This window comes from Pezoporus occidentalis, unplaced genomic scaffold (genome assembly GCF_034315485.1).
Source record: "Pezoporus occidentalis ecotype Australia unplaced genomic scaffold, CSIRO_AGI_Poc_V1 ctg124, whole genome shotgun sequence".
In the NCBI taxonomy this organism is placed as follows: domain Eukaryota; kingdom Metazoa; phylum Chordata; class Aves; order Psittaciformes; family Psittacidae; genus Pezoporus; species Pezoporus occidentalis.
This window is the reverse complement of record NW_026913038.1, coordinates 400021-418360: the sequence shown is the minus strand read 5'-3', so window position 1 is coordinate 418360 and position 18340 is coordinate 400021. Positions and strand designations below refer to the sequence as shown.

Here is an 18340-nt window from a genome sequence, read left to right as displayed (position 1 = left end):
CTATATTTAACATGGTAAAAAAAAACCCAACTCTGTATCACTCTTAGATGCCCCTACAGTCTTAACACATTTCATTAATATCTGTTTTAAGTTGCACAACCAGTTCCCAAGACACCCTCCTGTCCCTCCCCCCAAATAAACTAGTTTTAATAACAAGATAAATATGATGTGCTTCTCCTTGCTGAGTGCATTGACTTAAGGCATAGGCACAATTCCCCTCTTTGAACAGAGATGGTATAGTCCTGTGTCCCAATACAATTGTTATCCTGGGTGACCCTTTGCATTCAAACATTAGCTCAAGACATAATAATTACAGGAATAATTCATTAACAAATAGATTGAGTTTGTTAATTAATCTGAAAGCATTACAGGAATAAATTTAATCAGAGTGATGCTCTCTAAACTAAACATGATGCGTTAGATGCATCTAAACTAAACTCCACAGAAATCTTTCCTTTGAGTCCAGTCAGTTTTGGATTAAGCCAGAACTGTTCATTTAAAACAAAAATCAAACCCTGGTACTCTCCAGATGGCAAGAAATTATGTAGAAATCTGTAAAAAAAGAATGGGCTAAATTATTTCTAAAGATTTCTGTCAGCTACATTTTATCTTGAAGATCGCTTGAAGAATACCAGCTTTGCTTAGACATCACTAGGGATGGGCACTGATCTGTCATATCTGCACATGAGGTAATACTTTCAAAAGTGTCTCAGTGGCTTAGAAACCTTGCTGTCCTCATGAGATTTACTGCAACTTGGGTACTTTTGCAGTAATTAATACATTTATTTTGCAGAGATTTTTATATGCATGGAGATGCAATTATGGATCAGAATTCAAAGGTCTGGGCTCTTCTCATTAGTTTTCAAAACTTGAACAGTGAAAGTAATGTTACCAGATCAGACTTCCTGTTTTATCCTGTGACTCCTAGAATTTAAAATAAGGAAAAATGCAACCACAAAGTTTTGGGGGCTCAAATTCTAGAGGAACCAGAATCCAAGGCCCTTGCTTTCCAGTAATCTGCTTTGCTACAATCTTTATCAATCCTTAAAGAAGTCTGTTTCATCGTCAGCATCTCTGATATTTGCAGTCTCCCATCAAATTTAAGTGACCTTGGACTGTATAACCTGAAAAGAAAGATTACAAGAATTTTGGCGTAGCACCTACATTACACATCTTATCTGTACAAATTTCTTAGTTTCTATGGGTAGAATAAGTATTTCTCTCTGTTTCTACGGGTACTGATAGGCAATGTCCAAATCTTAAATCTTCATGCCTTCACACCTAATCTTCTCAAGGTTAAAGGTGCTAATGGAGAGTGATCCAGGACACATGTCAATTAAGAAGATTCAGGATTTTTCTAGTTAATCCAACATTCACTTTGTTTTTTTCCTTCCAAGAACTAGATGCAGTGCCAGTTTTGTTAGCAGAGAGATGACTTCAGGTCAGGCTTAGAGCTAATACATCACATCTGAATAGCAAAAGGCATCCTTGGCCATGCACAGGCAAGTCTCAAAACCCTTTAGAAAAATACAGGATTATTCCAGCAAGAAGATTTGGGCTTTTCTACTGACCAAGAGCAATTCATCTCTCCCAGCAGGGAGCCATGCTTCAGGTGAAAATTAGAGAGTAATTTAACCTCAGGTACCTTGGATCACTCTATGTGATGAGTACATCACATCTGCTTGATTAGTTTTTCCTTTTTGTTTTTTCATGCCACTGATTTAATGGTGCAAAAATTATCAGAGATGCTTCTCTTCCCTTTATAGGTTGGTGGGTCTACATCAGTTCCAGGGTCTTGCCCAGCCAACAATCCCATTGCTCTGAGAACATGATCAAAACCAAGGGGTGATCATTAGACTATATTAATACAGAAGGTTCCAAGGGAGCATCAAATCCAATTCAGCAGATTGTACCAGTAAATTTTGCTATGGGAAAGAGAAATGCTACACAAATGTAACAGGGTCACCCTGGGATTCCTTGTACTGAAACATCATTTTACACAGAGGATATATATATATATATTTTATATATATATTTTTATATATATATTCACACACACCCGCGCGCACACACAAAAAAAGTCTTTGATAGGCTTTCTGTGTTCTAGTAAAAATAGTTGGCAGCTGCAATCTGTGAGACCAGAACTGGCTTTTGTGCTGCCTGCGATGCCCCCACTCTGCAAATTGTCTCTCAAAGGCAGACGCTTGTATTTATCTGGCAGGTTGAGCTAGTGCCTGCCTGCGACAGAAACAACCTCCCATTGGGACACACACAGAGCTCGTAGATTTTTTGCCTGGACCCTGCAGAAGAGGAAGATCCTTGAGGCAAGTTAGGTAGTTTGATTTTTGCAGAATTCAACGTTATCTGAAGGCGGAGGTGGGGAAAGAAAGAGAGAGACAGAATTAGCGGAGAGCTGTTATTTTTGATCTTGTGTTCAAAGAAGCTTCCATCAGACAACTCAGCTACCACAAACACTGGGTAGGCAACTGTATTAATACTGATACAAATCTGGGTGAGCATGTTACTGGCCTTTACCATGAGATGCCCAACACCTCCAGTTTGTTTCTGCTAATCTACCCACTGCATTTTCCTGTCTTGTAGCTTCCTGGGACATCTCCATGTTTGGGTGAACCCAACTAGAGTTATCTCACTGCTGTGTGGCGTCCCTGCATGGTTCAGGTGCACATAACAACTTCACTCCCCCACCAGGACTTCTGGCACTGTGATCCCAATGCCAGTTATGCTGCCAGGTTCAGAGTGCTGACTTTTATGTGTATTTTATATATATCTGTAACACTTTCATGTTTGTTAAAAAGAACTTAAATGCTGTAACAGAACTGAATTTTTCCTTATAAAACAGAACATAAAAGCGAACCTGTGGCAGCTTTTAGACAGATGGCAGCTACAGGGGAGTGCTCTACCATCACTAAGAAGAGCACAGTAAGATAACCTGCACACCAGAGCAACTGTATTTGCTCTTATCCTCAATTACAGTAAGAGTCTCCAGTTTTATCATTCAACCATCTATCTCCTGGGAGAGACAGGTCAATATATGAATTTTAAAATCAACTTAGTGTTAAAAACATTAAGATAACTTCTTGCAGTAGTGAAATGCCTTGGACTTCAACTGTATTATATTAGGTCACTTGGTTGGGGTTTTTTGAATTTTTGTCAGTTTTTTGGTTAACACCAGTGGTCTGGGTTTGGAATGTCTTAAAATGCAAATGTTTAGAGATAACAGAACTGCAGTAGAAATCCCATTCTGTTTATTACACCTGGCACTAAGATAGAAAAACTTTAGCTTATGTTGAAGCCCTACTGCCAGAGGTTCATCTTCAATGGGAAGCTCCTCCTGTTGAGGCCCTTGGTGGGTTCCCAGTGGGGGCTCCTTAGCTACATCCTCCAGTATCTTCCATCACTCTGGCAGGAAGAGGGGATGACAACCATGTGCCCATGTATTTTTGACACACCAGAAGAGACTTAATTCAACATCTATTTTACTTTTGTTCTATGTTATCAGTTTTACTTAGTCTCTCTTCCCCTTTGGGATCTTACCTAGTGCAGCAACAACCTGTGTCTCCTAATGATCCCTTTCTTTCCAAAATGAAAACATCAGCTACAAAAGCTTTTCAGATCAATACTGGTGAATTAAGCTTTTCTTATAGAAAAATGTATGATAAAAGATTTAATTACGTTGGCCAAGTAAATCTTGTTTTAAAGTGACAAGGAAACAAAGAATTTAGGAGCAGTCTGTATTTTACAGCCACGTAAATCTGCTTGAACAACAGATGCTATTATCCAAGCACTTTAAAAATAATGAATCAGCCTTTGCCACAGAGCATCTCATTTACATATGAGCTGTTTAATCACTGCTAGCAGAAACTAAGCTAGGAAGTCGTGCTGCACCAGTGCTCTCATACCAGTGTTTCAAATGCAGCTGCTCAGTGACCCAGAAGGGGATCTGCAGATCTGTGGCTTGGTCTGGCTTTGCTGCAGGGCTTGCTGTGCTTTGCTTACCTCTCCATCTTTGGATTCCAGCCTGAGCTCTGTCCTGCATGTGGCTTTCAAGCTGCCGGCCTCGGCGTTGATCTCGATGCCTTTTGGAGCCTCCATCACCAGTGCACGTGTAGGTGACTCCAGTCTGTAACAGAGAGGGGAGTTAGCCTGGTGGGTTGAATATTCATGTTCAGTCTCAGGCTGTCATCTTGCACAGCCTGACTGTCCATTTCATGGCACCTTAGGACCTGCTGCTGCTCAGATCCATAGCTGGTTTAGACAGTGGGAAGAATTCATGCACAATCTGGTAAAACACATCACAAATCCAATCTGCTAATTGCAGATTGGTGCAATTAATCTCCGTATTTCTGATACGAAATTACCAACTTTGCTATGCTGGGTCAAGATGCAAGGTACAATAAAGCTCCCTCCATGATCAGCTTGCTCATCTGCAAGTTCAGATTTCTAACTCATCAGTGTTAACGGGGGATATTAGCAAAGCAGGACACCTACACAGAGAGTACAACACTTTTGTTCCTCAAACCATGGCTCAAGAAGGAACATATTATTTGTCTTGACTCCCTATAACACGAGGTTTGGAAGAGTTTAAAGGACATAAAGAAATCAATGAAAACAACCAGGCTGAAGATCCCAAGTGCCTGATGTCCAGTCCTATGCTTACATCACACTGCTCACAAACAAGCTCCTCTCTGTAGTGCTTTGACCCCTCCAAAGCATGGATACGCCACACAGGTATCTGATAACTCTGGTATAGCACTGTTTAACATAGCCAAACCTTTTATTTCAGGCAACTGGGGTTAATGCTGCAAGATGTGGAAGTGAAAGGTTCAGTCTTCCTTACTGATTATCCATTCATAAGGCTTGTATTATACTTGTTTCTTCTCTTCTTTATAATACGCTCTCTTGTTACTTTCTGCATTGAAAATGATAATAAAAAACAATTCCCCCTCTTTGGGAATATCCTCTTTGTTGATTTTATCACCATTTATTTACTGTACCATCACAGAACTTAGACTATGATCTCCCCATGTGAAGCAGGCAGGCAGGCTGGATCAGAAGCTGCTCTGCTTTGACTGCTTCAGGCTTGCAGCACCAACAAAACCAAAGCACAGGGCAGCACACAGCCACCCAGCTCACTCGGGCAGCTTTTAGGACTGGCTTGCATCACTGCTGTGGCACTTCAGCTGTTTCTCTGCTCCTCATATATAACCATTTGTGCAAGTCAGTGTATTCTTAAATGGACTCCTGCTAGCACTGAGACAACATTATGGGAGACTGAGGGAGAGCTGAATAAATTGATCTGTATTTATTGCAGCCAACAGTTCAATAAAGCAAAGGCAGAGTTCCCTCTGTGTGGCACTTTTCAATTTATGGCTTTCCCTCTTGTTGCTGTCTTCATATTGCTGCTTTTTGAGCACCTTCCCCTCAATATACCAAACTCACCTGTAATTTTGTGGCTGACTCAACTAAATCTAAATTTCAGGGAAGAACTGAGGCATACGCAGCCAAAGGAAGGAGCATGCTCTCACGGTTACCAGTCTCTGCACAATCTTTCTGAGCTGCTTTTTATTTGCTTTCTTTAGGGAAGCTACACTTTATGTAAACCTTCTTCTGATCCCTCCTCTGGAATCACCCCTTGTTTGGTTTCTCAGGTTAAAACTGCTGCTACTCACTTCCCACCACTCCCATGACTGAACTGCAGATTGCTTGAAGGAGTAAAAGCTTGCAAAGAATGATTGCCATTAAATAGTGATACCTGGGATATGATTCCTTCTGACCTTCCAATTGCAGTAATTGCATTTCCAATATCTGTTACAATTTCTTTATGGCAAAACCAGCCACAGCCCACAGCCATAGGGCTCTGGAACATGCATTCATTAGGGTGAACACTCTGTCTGCCCCACATTTTCTCTATGGACTTCTCCCCAGGGATACAGTATGTTCCCATCTTCAGTGGTGTAGCTCACAGGCTTACCCTGAAAAATGCAGGACCCTCTGCCTGCACTAAGCCCCCAGGATCTGAGCTGCAGTGGCTGGGATGCAGGCACACATCCACTCCTGCTTCACAGGCAGGATCCTCCAGAGCTGAAACAGAAAGCTGGGGCCAGTTGTGTCTGAAGTCTCTGTAGCTAAATTCACCAGAGGATGTGTCCAAACCCCAAGACAGCTGAGCTAATCTGAGGATAAAACAATTCCTAAGAACCACAGCCAGGTGACTGCAGCTCTCCAGCATATTAGTGACTCTTCAATTTCTTTGATGTCTTGGCTGTCTCAATGCATTTGTTCATCTGTTAATCTTGTAGCTCTTCTGCCCACTGAGAAACAGATCTTGTAAGTTCAAAACAGCATTCAGACACCAGAGTGCAAATGCACTCATTTGCAGCAGCAAGCACTCAATTTGTGCTCTGTACAGGAGGAGCTTCCCAGTCCCACACCAGTGCCTTACCGGAGAGTGTAGAGAGCTGGGAAATTGGGGAATGTGTTCCCACAGTGGAGAGGGATCAAAGAGGGCCTTCTTGAAGATCCTCCCCTGTGGATACAGATCCCCCTAACATTCAACTAAGTTAAATTCATGCTTTCAATGACCTACCAAGTACCTGGGAACCTATTAGACAACACTGTCCCCAGGTTTTATTCTCTTTTCCTACCAACAAAGTGACTGAGTTATTTCTCCCTCCTCCACCCAGTGAAAACCTGCAGGCAGAATAACATCAACTCACAAACACTGAAGAAACCCCATGATTTTAGATACATCCTAATCCCTGCACAACTTACCTCACAGAGGCCCACAGGACCCTCTCAAGCACCTCCCAACAGTCCACAGTGCACTGTGAGACCAGCACATGATGCAGGGCTTTGCTGCTGCTCCATAACCCACCCTGCTCCCTGCAGTACCATGTGCTTTTTGAAGTTAGCTGGGCTGACCCCATCTCTGCCGTCCTAAATCACTAGCTCAGACAGCTGCAATCTTGCTGATATGCTGAATTAACCAAACTCAATCCCTTCAATGTTAAAAACACAATTTTGACCCCCCTCCCCCCTTTTTTTAGAACCTTAAAACTATGCAAATGAGTGCAAGCACTATAACAGCAAACAGGTTCTTCCAACTACGAGAAACTTGGGCTTGCAGCCCACATGGTTTTGTCCTTGTGCTGTGGGTTTGGAGCCTGACTCTTCTCTCTCTTACATGTTCAACACTGGTGTAACTCCACCCGTTTGTATGGGACTTTTGTCCCAGTTTATGATAACTGTAAAGGAGGATGAAAAGGTCTAAATATATTTTTCCTTGGCATTTCAGAGGCGTATGATTGTAAGGGATTTAGTTTGATTACTTTCTAATATCCCAAATGAATCTCTGAGATACCTGACTTTAAGCAAGGAGCTAAAATATCTGTGCAAAGCCAGAGAAAGCAGTTGAGGACTTTATGCTCTTGGGGGGTTGAGTAATGTTTACCTAATACTTTCATTTGAATCAAGTGTTTAAGAGACACTCTCCTTTAAAACCTAATTCTGTCTTCCAGAGCAGAACCAATTTGGAGACTAATAATGAAAGAAAATGATTTAGCGATGAATAGACAATTTGTTCAAAAACAACATTTGTTTGCCAGGGTCATATGCTGGAGCTTTCAATAGGATTCACATCTCCCTGTTAGGTGTAAGCCTGTACTTACAGCAGGAGGCTGGGAAGGTGGCTGCATGAATATAGATTGTTTCATTATTTGCTCCTGCTCTTGAATTTTACCTCCCAGCAATTGGCACATAAGCCCTTTTTATTGACCATGGGTGCTGCTTAGTTTTGCTCCAGTATTGCCAGGACCAAATTCTGACCTCTCTCACAGAGCTGGGCAAAGAAGGTAAAATCACTGCTAAGCACAGAGTTACAGCTTGCTGAATTCAGGACAAAGAACTGCTGTCAAAATTGCTCCTGTCCCACCTACAGTCTCCTAGTAGGTGGATGAAGAAACAGTCTCCTATCTTGGTGACTACCCACAACATGGGAACCTCTCCTACGGATCCCAGCCTGTAAGACACAAGTAACAGGGTTTTCATAACTATCAAACTACCCAGGTTCCACTTATTACAGCATGGATTTTGAAAATCCCATTAAGCACCTAAATGCCATAACAAATCTGACCCTTAATCTCAGTTCTTAGTTCTGCAACAGAGGTAATAGCACTTCCCAGCTCCATAGGGAGGATGAAAAGGTAAATACATTAGTGGTTGTGAAGCAGTTACATACTGTAATAACTGAGGCCAGGTAAGTACCATAGCCAAAGATAGATGGCTGGCAGACGGATAAGTGATCTTTCCAAAACTGCAATATTAGGCTCTTACCTTCATCAAAAATACTGTTAGTCTTGTTCCTCCCACTGCCCACACTGGGCCTGCACACCGATGTGTGAGATGATATACGCAAGGGAAGCCTTTCTCCAGCTTACCATGCTTAACGGACAGTGCCAAATGTGCCTCTTAAGCCCTTTTACTCAAAGCTACCACTGAAGCATCTCTCATTTTAAAGAGAAGTGATGGCACCTGTGTATCTCACAGCGAGCCCTCTCCTGCTACTGCTGGAAGTTTTGGGCTCCTGGGAATCAATAAGGGAGCAAAGTTTTCAGTGCTTTGCTTTGAAAACTTCAGCAATAATTCAAAGGAGGTCAGCACATGCGTTTGTACTGTGGTTTCCCTGAAAGTCATCATCCTCTTGGAAAGAGCATTACTTATCCAGATTTTTAGTTTTCATTTCCTTCATCATAAACAGTGCCATTAATCACTCCAGTAGCACAGATTATATTTCCTCATTGTCCCTGTCCTCTTCCCCAGGATAATGCGTTGTTTTCCTTACTATTATGAATAGCCTTTTGAATTTGGGGAGAAAAGAGGATATAACAGATGTTGAAGGCAGTACCACCAGCAGCTAGGGGCTGCTGATGTGCTTCCAATGAAGTGGACACAATTTCTTTAAAAAAATAAAGTTTAATCCAAATAGTTCAGGGTCCAGCATTGACGCAAACAGGACCTGCAATGAGCGGCTGGTACCAAAGACTGCAGCACAGTAGGGAGATGATCTTCAACGGCTGATGTGATCTGAGGACCTATTACTTTTTATTTTATTTATTTTTATCGTTTCCTTTTTTTTTTTTTTTTTTTTTTTTTACAAGGAATGGCTTCAGAATACTTGTCCCCATGAGAGGATTTTGCTGTGTGGGGCACAAACTTGGCCTGCAGTATGGAAATGGAAGGAGACGTTTACTCTCAGGAGGTGAGAAGCATATGATGCAGCAGTGTGGTAATGTGAGCTAATTTAATTTTGTTTAGAAACCTCTGGACTGAGAATAGAGCATGCATTACTGCAGCTGTAGCCCATTATTTCTAATGACTCTAATTATTTCTTATGGTATCCATCTGACCAGCTGTAAGATTTCACATTGAGCATAAAATTAGCCAGTGTTACCACTGTGCCTGCTTACATCTCATACAATTGGTAAATTATGCTAGCAAGTAAACGTAGAGCTCCGTCAATTTGCAATAATGAACTAGTACCTCAGGTTGAAGTTTGTTTTCTGTTTTATCTCCCTTGTTTTGATGAAATCAGTGGGATCACCCGCTTGCAGTGACTTGTTCTTCTGACTCCATTATTTGTGTGTTATCTTAGATAGATCTATTCATAGAGGAAAACACAATACTTAACCAGAAGTTAATGAGCTTTTACTAAGTTGCAAAATCCCCATACTTAGTTTCTATTTCTACAATGCTTTTTCCCCCTTTCTTTTAAATTTGTCTTACCTTTGCTTGTATTGGAATGGAAAAAGTTTGGGAGAAGGAACAATGGGTTGGGTCTGGGCTCACCTGGTGAAAACCTCAGTGGATCATAAGTTCAAGCAAAGTCCTGTCATCTCCCAAAAAGCAAAATGCTCTGCCCTGAGCTTTACGCTTCATCACTGGATTCCCTTCCTACTGGAAGGTACTGCCATTTTGTAAGGACAAAATAAGCTACAATATAAGTACAATATAAATATAAAACAGGAAAGAAAAGGCATCTGGTCTTGGTACATCAGAGAAAGAGGTTCAAATCAAAGCGGCATAATGCACAATGCCTTTTTCCAAGATACCATGATTTTGACAAGGTATGAAGTATATGGCCCAGTACAAAAGCAGCAAGTATTCTGAGAGCTTACAGAAGAGATCACTGCTAATTAGGAAACGTATCCCTGTTATTTACTGCCTAGCATTGACATAAATCTTGTTTTCAACTACATGTTAATGAAGCACACCAATTACTGTTTGAATAGGGACATCTGATTACAGTCTCAATCAACAGAAATAAATCTTGCTTATGGAAGGTTTCCAGAGTATTTTCTTTAGGAACATTAATTACAGAAGTAAACAAGGATATATTATTATCATGTCATCCAATTGTAAATCCTGCCTATTGCTGTAAATACTGATATTGAGAGCATGTATCTCCATACAGTTTCCAGTGTTTATGCTGCAAAGTGACAATTCCAGTGCAGCCATACTCTGAAACAGATTTGTATGGCTGGTGGTCCAAAGCCTCACGTAATTCCTAATATGATCTAGCGGACAATGCTATCATCCACAAACCATGGTTAATACCTAAGGAAAATCCAGTTAAATGTCAGAGACCTGACAAGAGCAGAGGTCTAATGATGCTTTATTGGAAATTACAGTCTTCTAATTGAGCTAGAGATTAAGCCTGGTTCAAATGGCAAGGGGTGCGACAAGTTTGCTTAACTGTATTGGGTAACACAGATGCTAAAGAGATTTGCACAAAGCTGGGTCAAGAGGAAGAGAAATTCAGAAAATAGTATAAATTACCCTTGTACTTAACACTGTTCATAAGCTTTAATATTTCCTTGGATAGGGAACCTCGTGAACATGCAGCAGAATAGTTCAGCTTGGACTCTGCCAGTGCTGCAGTCCCTGATGGATGAATGAACAGCTGAGTGTGTGCATGTGTTTGTGGGGACCTGTCTGCTTGCTCCATCTTGCCCTCCTGGTGTGCTGCATCAGTCAAATCCTGACCATTTTCCCCTGCTTCAGCTCTGCTAATTCATTCCCAAGCTAATGCCTTAAATCTTGTTTTAGAACTTTCCTCTTCTCTCTTCTTTTCCTTTCCCCTCTTCTTTTTTTTTTTTTAAATAGAGCTCTTACAGCTGCAATACAAAAAGGAGTGCTTAGGCACGAGAAGTGTAACACACCTGCTGCTGGTTTTGCTAACTTCAGCTCAGTGCCCAACGAATATATTTTTCACCTAATTTGAGCTACAGGTACTGTGTTTAGTGAACTTTTCCTAAAACAAAACTCTCCTGACCATATAGAGAAATAGCTTAATATCTCTTCAGAGACTGCAACTCCAGGAGGGCTAACTGAGCAACAGGAGCGGTTTGAAAGCATTACAAAGCAGGTCAAAGCCAGCATTAGGAATCAGCTCATATTCGAAGAAGAGTTGTGTGGGACTAGACAAATGCGGAACAGGAGTTTGCAGGGAAGGTACCAGCTTGCAGCATGAAGGAGGTGAGAAACAGCTTTCATTTTCTTCTTAAAAAGCACTAGATTCCTCAGCATGGAAAAGGGAGTGTGCAGCTCCTCCCAGCACACTGCATCTCCCCTTACAGTCTTTCAGTACACTTTACATTAGCTGAGGCTTATTCAGAGATCTAAAAAGTAGTAAAACTAGAAAAACATGCATGAGCCAAAGCACAATTGTAAGTTATTTGTGACTGACTACCACGCTACAGCATGAGAACTGCTGAAGAGGATGTAATTATGCAATGTTGTCCTGTATGTTTTAGGGTTGTGGTTTGGTTTTTCTGACTTTTCAGGTAATTTCTGGAATGGTTTACAAGAAGCCAAATATAGTATTTAGAGGACAAATCTAGAGTTCAAGCAGAAGATACCGAATTTATCTAGGGAGAAAAATGTACTGTTAAATACTGTTGAGATCTAGTTTCATTCTGAACTGGAGAAGTGGTGAAGGGTAAAGATTGTCAAAAGAAAGAGTGAAGATTAATGTTTAACGAAGTGAAGATATTACTGAGAAAATTAAAACCATCTGGATAATTAAAAAATTCTGTTGCTTATAAATCAAGAAAGGAAATTATCATAGAAATTAGGAGATAGTTGAAAATGATGTGTGGTAAATACAGAAGTGGTTTAAGAAGATAATGTGTTTAAGTGGCCAGGGAATGGATTCAGGGATGCACAATGAATTATTCCTATTTTAAGTGTAGAGATGACTGCAACTTCACTCTCCTCACCCAGTGGGTTGTAAGCAAATCGGTCTTGCTCTGAATGCCTGCTGTGCCTGCCAAACCCAAGCAGAGAGCTGCCTGCAGGATTACCTCTGTCCTGTGGTGTTCAATCTTTCAGCCTTAATTGATAAGCTGGAACACCCAGAGTCGTTAGTGAGCCATGTGGTGGGAAACCTCCACTGGCTGAGACTAGAATAAGATCCTGAGGAGGCACAGTGCCCCTGAGCACCACTGGGCAGAGGAGTTATCAGCTGAGAGCAAGGGCATGATTAATAAGAACACAGCAATTGTAGGTGAGACTGAGAAGATCCAGTCCCTGCTGGATAGCCCTGTATGTTAACATGAACTCTGCCAGTAACCAGCCATATGAGACATCATGAAATACAGGAGCAAAGAGTCAGCGCTGGCTGGAGGAAAATCAAAGGACAGATGTTCCTGGCATGGTCAGAAGTGGGGCAGTAAATTACATTATCACAGAGCAGGCTGAGCTCTAACTAAGCTACAGCGCTGCTACTGATGGCGCTAGATGGAACTTAAGAGCCTGTAATTATTTTTATTACAAAAAACCTAACCACTAACTGCCTCTTGTCACAAGTTACGTAGTCTGGGTCAAAACTGGTCAAGTAATGGTCTGGAAATCCCTTTGTGGCTATGTGGGCTAACCAGAGGGCTTGGAGCTGCAGCACGACCATACCTCTTCTGCCGACTACAGCTTCTCTGCCTTTCCAGCAAGGCAAAGTAACAGGCGTGGTAGTTAGATATGCCCAATCTACTACCTAAACCACCTTTTTTCTGCTTGTCTGATACACCTTGTCACCTACCTTCCTGCAGTAAAATAAAACAAATCGAAACAAAATAAAATCCTCCTCCTGTTGGGTGCATTAATGAGCACACTCATTTCACACATGGAGAAAAATAATTACTTTTTATGTTACCATAATTGCCTAAACCACAAATGCATTTTTCAGAAACGAGGCTGAGCTGGTGTAAGTTTCTAATTACAGGTTGAAAGCTTCTAATTAAAAGGCATAAATTGGAAGAAATCTTTTCAACCAGAATTACAGAAGAGGCTGCTAAGATTGGGTATCATCTGGATGCATTCCCACCAAGCCAGAGAGGAAAAAGGAAATAGAACCAAGTCATCTCAGTACTTCATCGGGGCCACTGACACCACTTGCTACCTAATGTCTAATGATGTGCTGCTATCAGGAATGTGGAAGAGGTGAATACATCACAAAGCAGGTCTGTGGGGCCACCACAGAGCAACCCTGGGCCATTGGAGCAGGGAGAGGGGCAGCTATGTTGTAGCCTGGAGGTAATGGCTGAGGCTGAAGTGGGCTTTTTGCTGAAGTTTATACTGGCTTCTGGATGGTGGCAGGACAACAAAAGCCACCTGAGCTGGCCTAAAGTTACAACACCTGATGGGAAGATGGTACTCAAGTCAGCTAAAGCTTGCTAGATTAATCCCAAAATATATGTTACTATATATACAGCACTCTTCTTTGGGGTGGCTTTCATGTGCAGCCAGTGGTTGACCACTGGGGCAATTTGGCACAACTCACTACTTTCATGGCTTATTCTTCTGCTTTACTTTGGAAGAAGGCAGCACTATGCATATTTTTTGTCTTATTCTGTTTTAGGGTGTTAAATAATCCTGCTGAGCAGACCAGCATGTCATCACTGACAGAGAAATCACTTCCTTGTGATAACCCAATATACTCAAATGAGAGGATTACTGGCAGGGGTGCACCGCTATGGAAATCTGGCAATCATTATCATCAGTACTTTGCATGCAGTCTTTACATCAGAACTGCTCTGTGAAGAGGTGTTGATCTAGATTTCCATTTTAGAATTCCTTTTGAAGTCTACCTGTCATGGCATTTTTGCCTGCTGTTTGGTCAGGTAGATTAAACCACATGCAGATAGCACACAGGTTCAGCCTACAGTGCTTTCTGCAATGATGATTTACTTCTCCAAAGATTTATTCTATTTCTTATAAAAAGATTGGATTTAATAGTAAATCACTTACAATGAGAAATATAGAGATAACAAAACTAAAAAGGATTTGAAACGGTAGAATAAAAATCTTTCTGTATAAAAAGGTGTGTCTGTATGCATCATATACTTGCTGATGATATCCTTTGGAAACATGCACACACTTCCCTAAGTGGATTTGAAGAGCTTATTTAGCATGACAATTTGGCTACAACCTGATGACTATTTCTGAAAACCCATTTATGGACCTTCAGACACTCATACTCCTACAGCGTATCCATCCATTGTACAGTCAATTTATAATGATTCCACCAAATTAAATCTTTATTAACAAACTTATTGACTCTGGCTTTGACTTTTTGTCCCCTCTTTTAATTAACTGCAGTAATGAGACAAGCAACATCCAATATAACATCTGACCAAACATTTTGTTTAAAACCTGCAGTTTATTTCAAGCAGCTTCACAAAACATGAAGGCTGAATTGCTATTTACTAAATGTCAATTTTCACACTCTGTTGAACCTTTCCTGAAGCTTGTCAACCATAAATTTGTAGTCATTTTCCCCCCTCTGATCAGAGCTATATAGAGCCTGTAACACGTTTTCAGTTACTTTTCATTTTTATGCAGATGTTCTATTTGCTGGCCCCAGTATACTTCACAAAATGGTAAATACGCAGAAATTGTCAATCTAAAGGGATGTATACATCAAGGTTGTGGCCTCTTCCACGGTCACCATTTACACCGGTAATAAAGCTGTATGTCCGCATGCATAAGGCCACAGGAATCATGTACACTTCTCAAATCCAGCCTGTAACTACGCAACAACACTGCGCCATCCTTCTTCCAAATGTGCTGGGCTCTTGCTCAGAGTTAGGGATGTGTTTCACCTTCTAGACCACTCGTTCACAGCCTTGCCCCCTGATTAGAGGCACGATTCCTATTTCCAGCTGCAATTCCCTGCCCTGCTGCCTGGCAGGCATGAAGCAGCCTTGCTTAATCACAAGCACACACACGCTTCTTTGTACAAGCAACTATGACCGTGCATAGAGATGTAGGACTTGGCTTCGGTGCGAAGAAATATCTTTCACAGGGCCAAAACCACTGGCAATCACTAAATTTGATCTAAGTCTTCCCACACTTACTACTACTTGCTAAAGCTGTGACAGCAAAAAGGGATGACAAAAGATGCTATCTAGGTCAGGACACTACCACTGAATAGGACAATAACCAGTGCTTAGTCTGATTTCTGGCATAAACAAGCCTGGAAGTCACTTCCTCATTCCTGTACCAAACCTACCTGAACTGAAACCTGCCTTTTAACAACACAGACAACTTATTAAAGGGGCTACTTTAATTCTGGGAACAGGCTGTTTTGCGAATTCTTTGCATCAATTTATCTTCAGCTGAAAATGAAAATGTTTTCTGTTTATCTTTTGCATATAATCACTCCTGAGTAAAACACAAATTTTAAGGTAAGATTTGGCAATCTTTCAAGAGTGAAATTCTAGATGACAGTTTTCTTAACTAAAAGAGAAACTGAGTCTGGTGGTGGCAATTCACCCTATGCTGTGAGATGACCATGTTAGCATGAACCTACCTCTCCATAGGGCAGCAACATCCCTGCTCCACCTGGAACTGGTGGGAACTGGGAGCTATGAAGCACTGCTGCTCATGGGTACATATCTCAGGAAGCTGTGATACTTCCTCTTGGCTCTGCTTATGCTATTTGATATGTGCCACTGTGCTATCGCTGGCACCCATGCTGCAGGTTGTTGGCCCTGTTTGTTCTCCAGCTCCTTGGGTCAGCCACAGCAAAATGAGAAAATGTTCAAGGTCTCTTGCCTTCTGTGAGGTTCCTTCTGTCTTTCCTTGGGCAAGTCTGCTTTTTGAATGTAATAACCTCCCTCATATGACTTTTAAGTAGATAACAAAGAGACAACTACAGCTGCTAAAGGAAGAGGTCAAATGGAGGTGAAATGAGGTGGATTTAAAAAGGCTTCTGCACCATTCAGTGGCACAAACCACTTCCTAGAACAGGTTTTTAGCTGGGAATTTAATTTCATTTCATTTTACTCTATTTTATTTTGAATTTAAAGAGAGGCAGGCAGGTAGGAGGACTGTCTTTGTGGCTGAAACACTGCAATTCGATTTCCAGCTTTGTGATGAACTACCTTTGTGACCATGCATGAGCACATTCAGTGCTCTCTGGGTTTATTGCAGCATAGCAGTGGTGGGGATGGCTCAGCACAGCCCAGGAGAGGTGATTCTCCCCAACACCACAAAGTGATACAGGCAAGTCTTCGCTGCTCATTTCTACCAGTACCCAAGGCTACTTTCTCATAGCAAACCGTCACCCCCAAGGCAGAGCATGGCTCTGAGCCATCACCTCCACAAGGAACTTCACCAGAAGGTCTCATGTGGTGGGAATGCCCTCAGGTACACAAAAGTAATGCTTCCCAAATATTGCCTTCAAAAGAACTCAATAAAATTACCTTGGGAACATAACACAGGAAAGGAAATTAGACCTTAAAATCAAATTTTTCTTTTGCATGGCCAAACCAAATAATAACCAACAACAATCAAAGCCACGAAGTATCTTACTTTTTTTCCTGGAATTCCTTGCTTTTTCAGAATTGCCTGCACCCTCATGGTATCTCTCAGCAGGAATGTTAACACTATTGATTGTCTGCTCAGAAGGTAACAGGAGGGAAAATTAAACAGGCAAGAGCTTAACTCTGCAGTCCATGTGGCCACCACTGCTAAAACCTTTCCAGTGGAAATCACTACCATAGGCTTCATTTGTGTCAGTAACCAAACCCACCACTGAGCCAGGAAGGGCTGGCACTAGGGTGTTTCTTCCCTTCTCTTTAAAATGCTGGTTTGTTTCTGTTCTTTGAAGCAAAAGGTATGAGAGATGTCGTGATTGTCTTCGATTTCATGGAAGCTGCCACTTTGCCAAATGTCACCTGCAGACAGAGAAGTGCTATGTGCCAAAGCTGGCCTGTCACACCCCGAGCATGGGCAACACCAAAATGCACTGTTCTTTCTAACACCCCAGGTGTTCCTTGTGACACCCCTTGTAACTGGTTAATTCCAGAAGACTGAATCCTCACTTTGTGGCCCCGGGGAAATGAGGGCATTAGCATCATGTCCACACACCATGCTGAGGAGCCACTGGGCTCAACAGACGTCCCAGACCAGTACCACTGCCCACTTGGTAACATTTCTACGGCATTATGCACAGTAAGAACTCATTTCACCTACAGCATTTAGGAACTAATCCTATGTAAGAAAAGATTAGCCAAACCTGCTCTGGTTACACAGACACAACTAGCTGTGAATTGGAAGGAAGTGTAATTAAAACACAGGACTATTACAAGAGACTGGAGGCCTGTAAAGATGTGTACATGCTTGCCAGCCTGTTTTTAAAATTCTGCTGTGGCATCTTTCTGTGCCCACTGTATGTGAAGGAGGTCGCTGTATGAGACTTGCATGTAGTATCTGCTGATGGATCTTGTGGACTAAATGATTTTCACTCCTACATAACATACCACATTAACACTCCCTGGACTCAATAAAACACAGACAATGGGATCATGAGTCCCATCACACAGGTCTCTCAATAGAACCTGACTGGCTTAAACAGGGGGGAAGAGGGAGTCAGCTGCCTCTTACAAAACTTGGAAATTGCCAAAGAATTACTTTTCTGTCCCTCGGATATTAAGTTCACTGCAGCTCTCCATCTTACTCCAATGATTTCCACAGCCCATTTTTCCCATGTGCTGCTGCACAGAGGGTCCCCAGGTATAAACAACAGTTGCTGAATACGAACAATTTCAAACAATACAATAAATGGCAATTTTTAGATTATAGGTGATGATAGTAATGGAGCACCCAGAGCAAACCCACTGAAACCACACAACCCCTCAAACCAGTACGAATGACTGGTTTCGTTTCAACTCTTCTGCTGCTTCAGAAGAGTTCAAACCAGGTTGGACCTGCCTTCCTGCAGGCTGTGGAGCCATGCTCCTCCAGTGGGAATTCTTGCCTGGGG

The 18340-nt window shown here is 41.7% G+C and overlaps 1 protein-coding gene across 12 annotated transcripts in view; it reads right to left on the bottom strand.

The window, feature by feature from the left end:
* Positions 1-430: 430 nt before the first annotated feature.
* Positions 431-18340, bottom strand: part of SGCD (sarcoglycan delta) — a 326461-nt gene continuing 308551 nt past the window's right edge. For all 12 annotated transcript variants that reach the window (XM_062607492.1, XM_062607489.1, XM_062607488.1 and 9 more), the window contains 2 exons: positions 4018-4141; positions 431-2364 (listed from right to left, as the gene is read on the bottom strand). In XM_062607492.1, coding sequence (XP_062463476.1) covers positions 2191-2364; positions 4018-4141 — 298 coding nt within the window. In that variant the 3' untranslated portion in view covers positions 431-2190. The remainder of the gene's footprint in view (positions 2365-4017; positions 4142-18340) is intronic.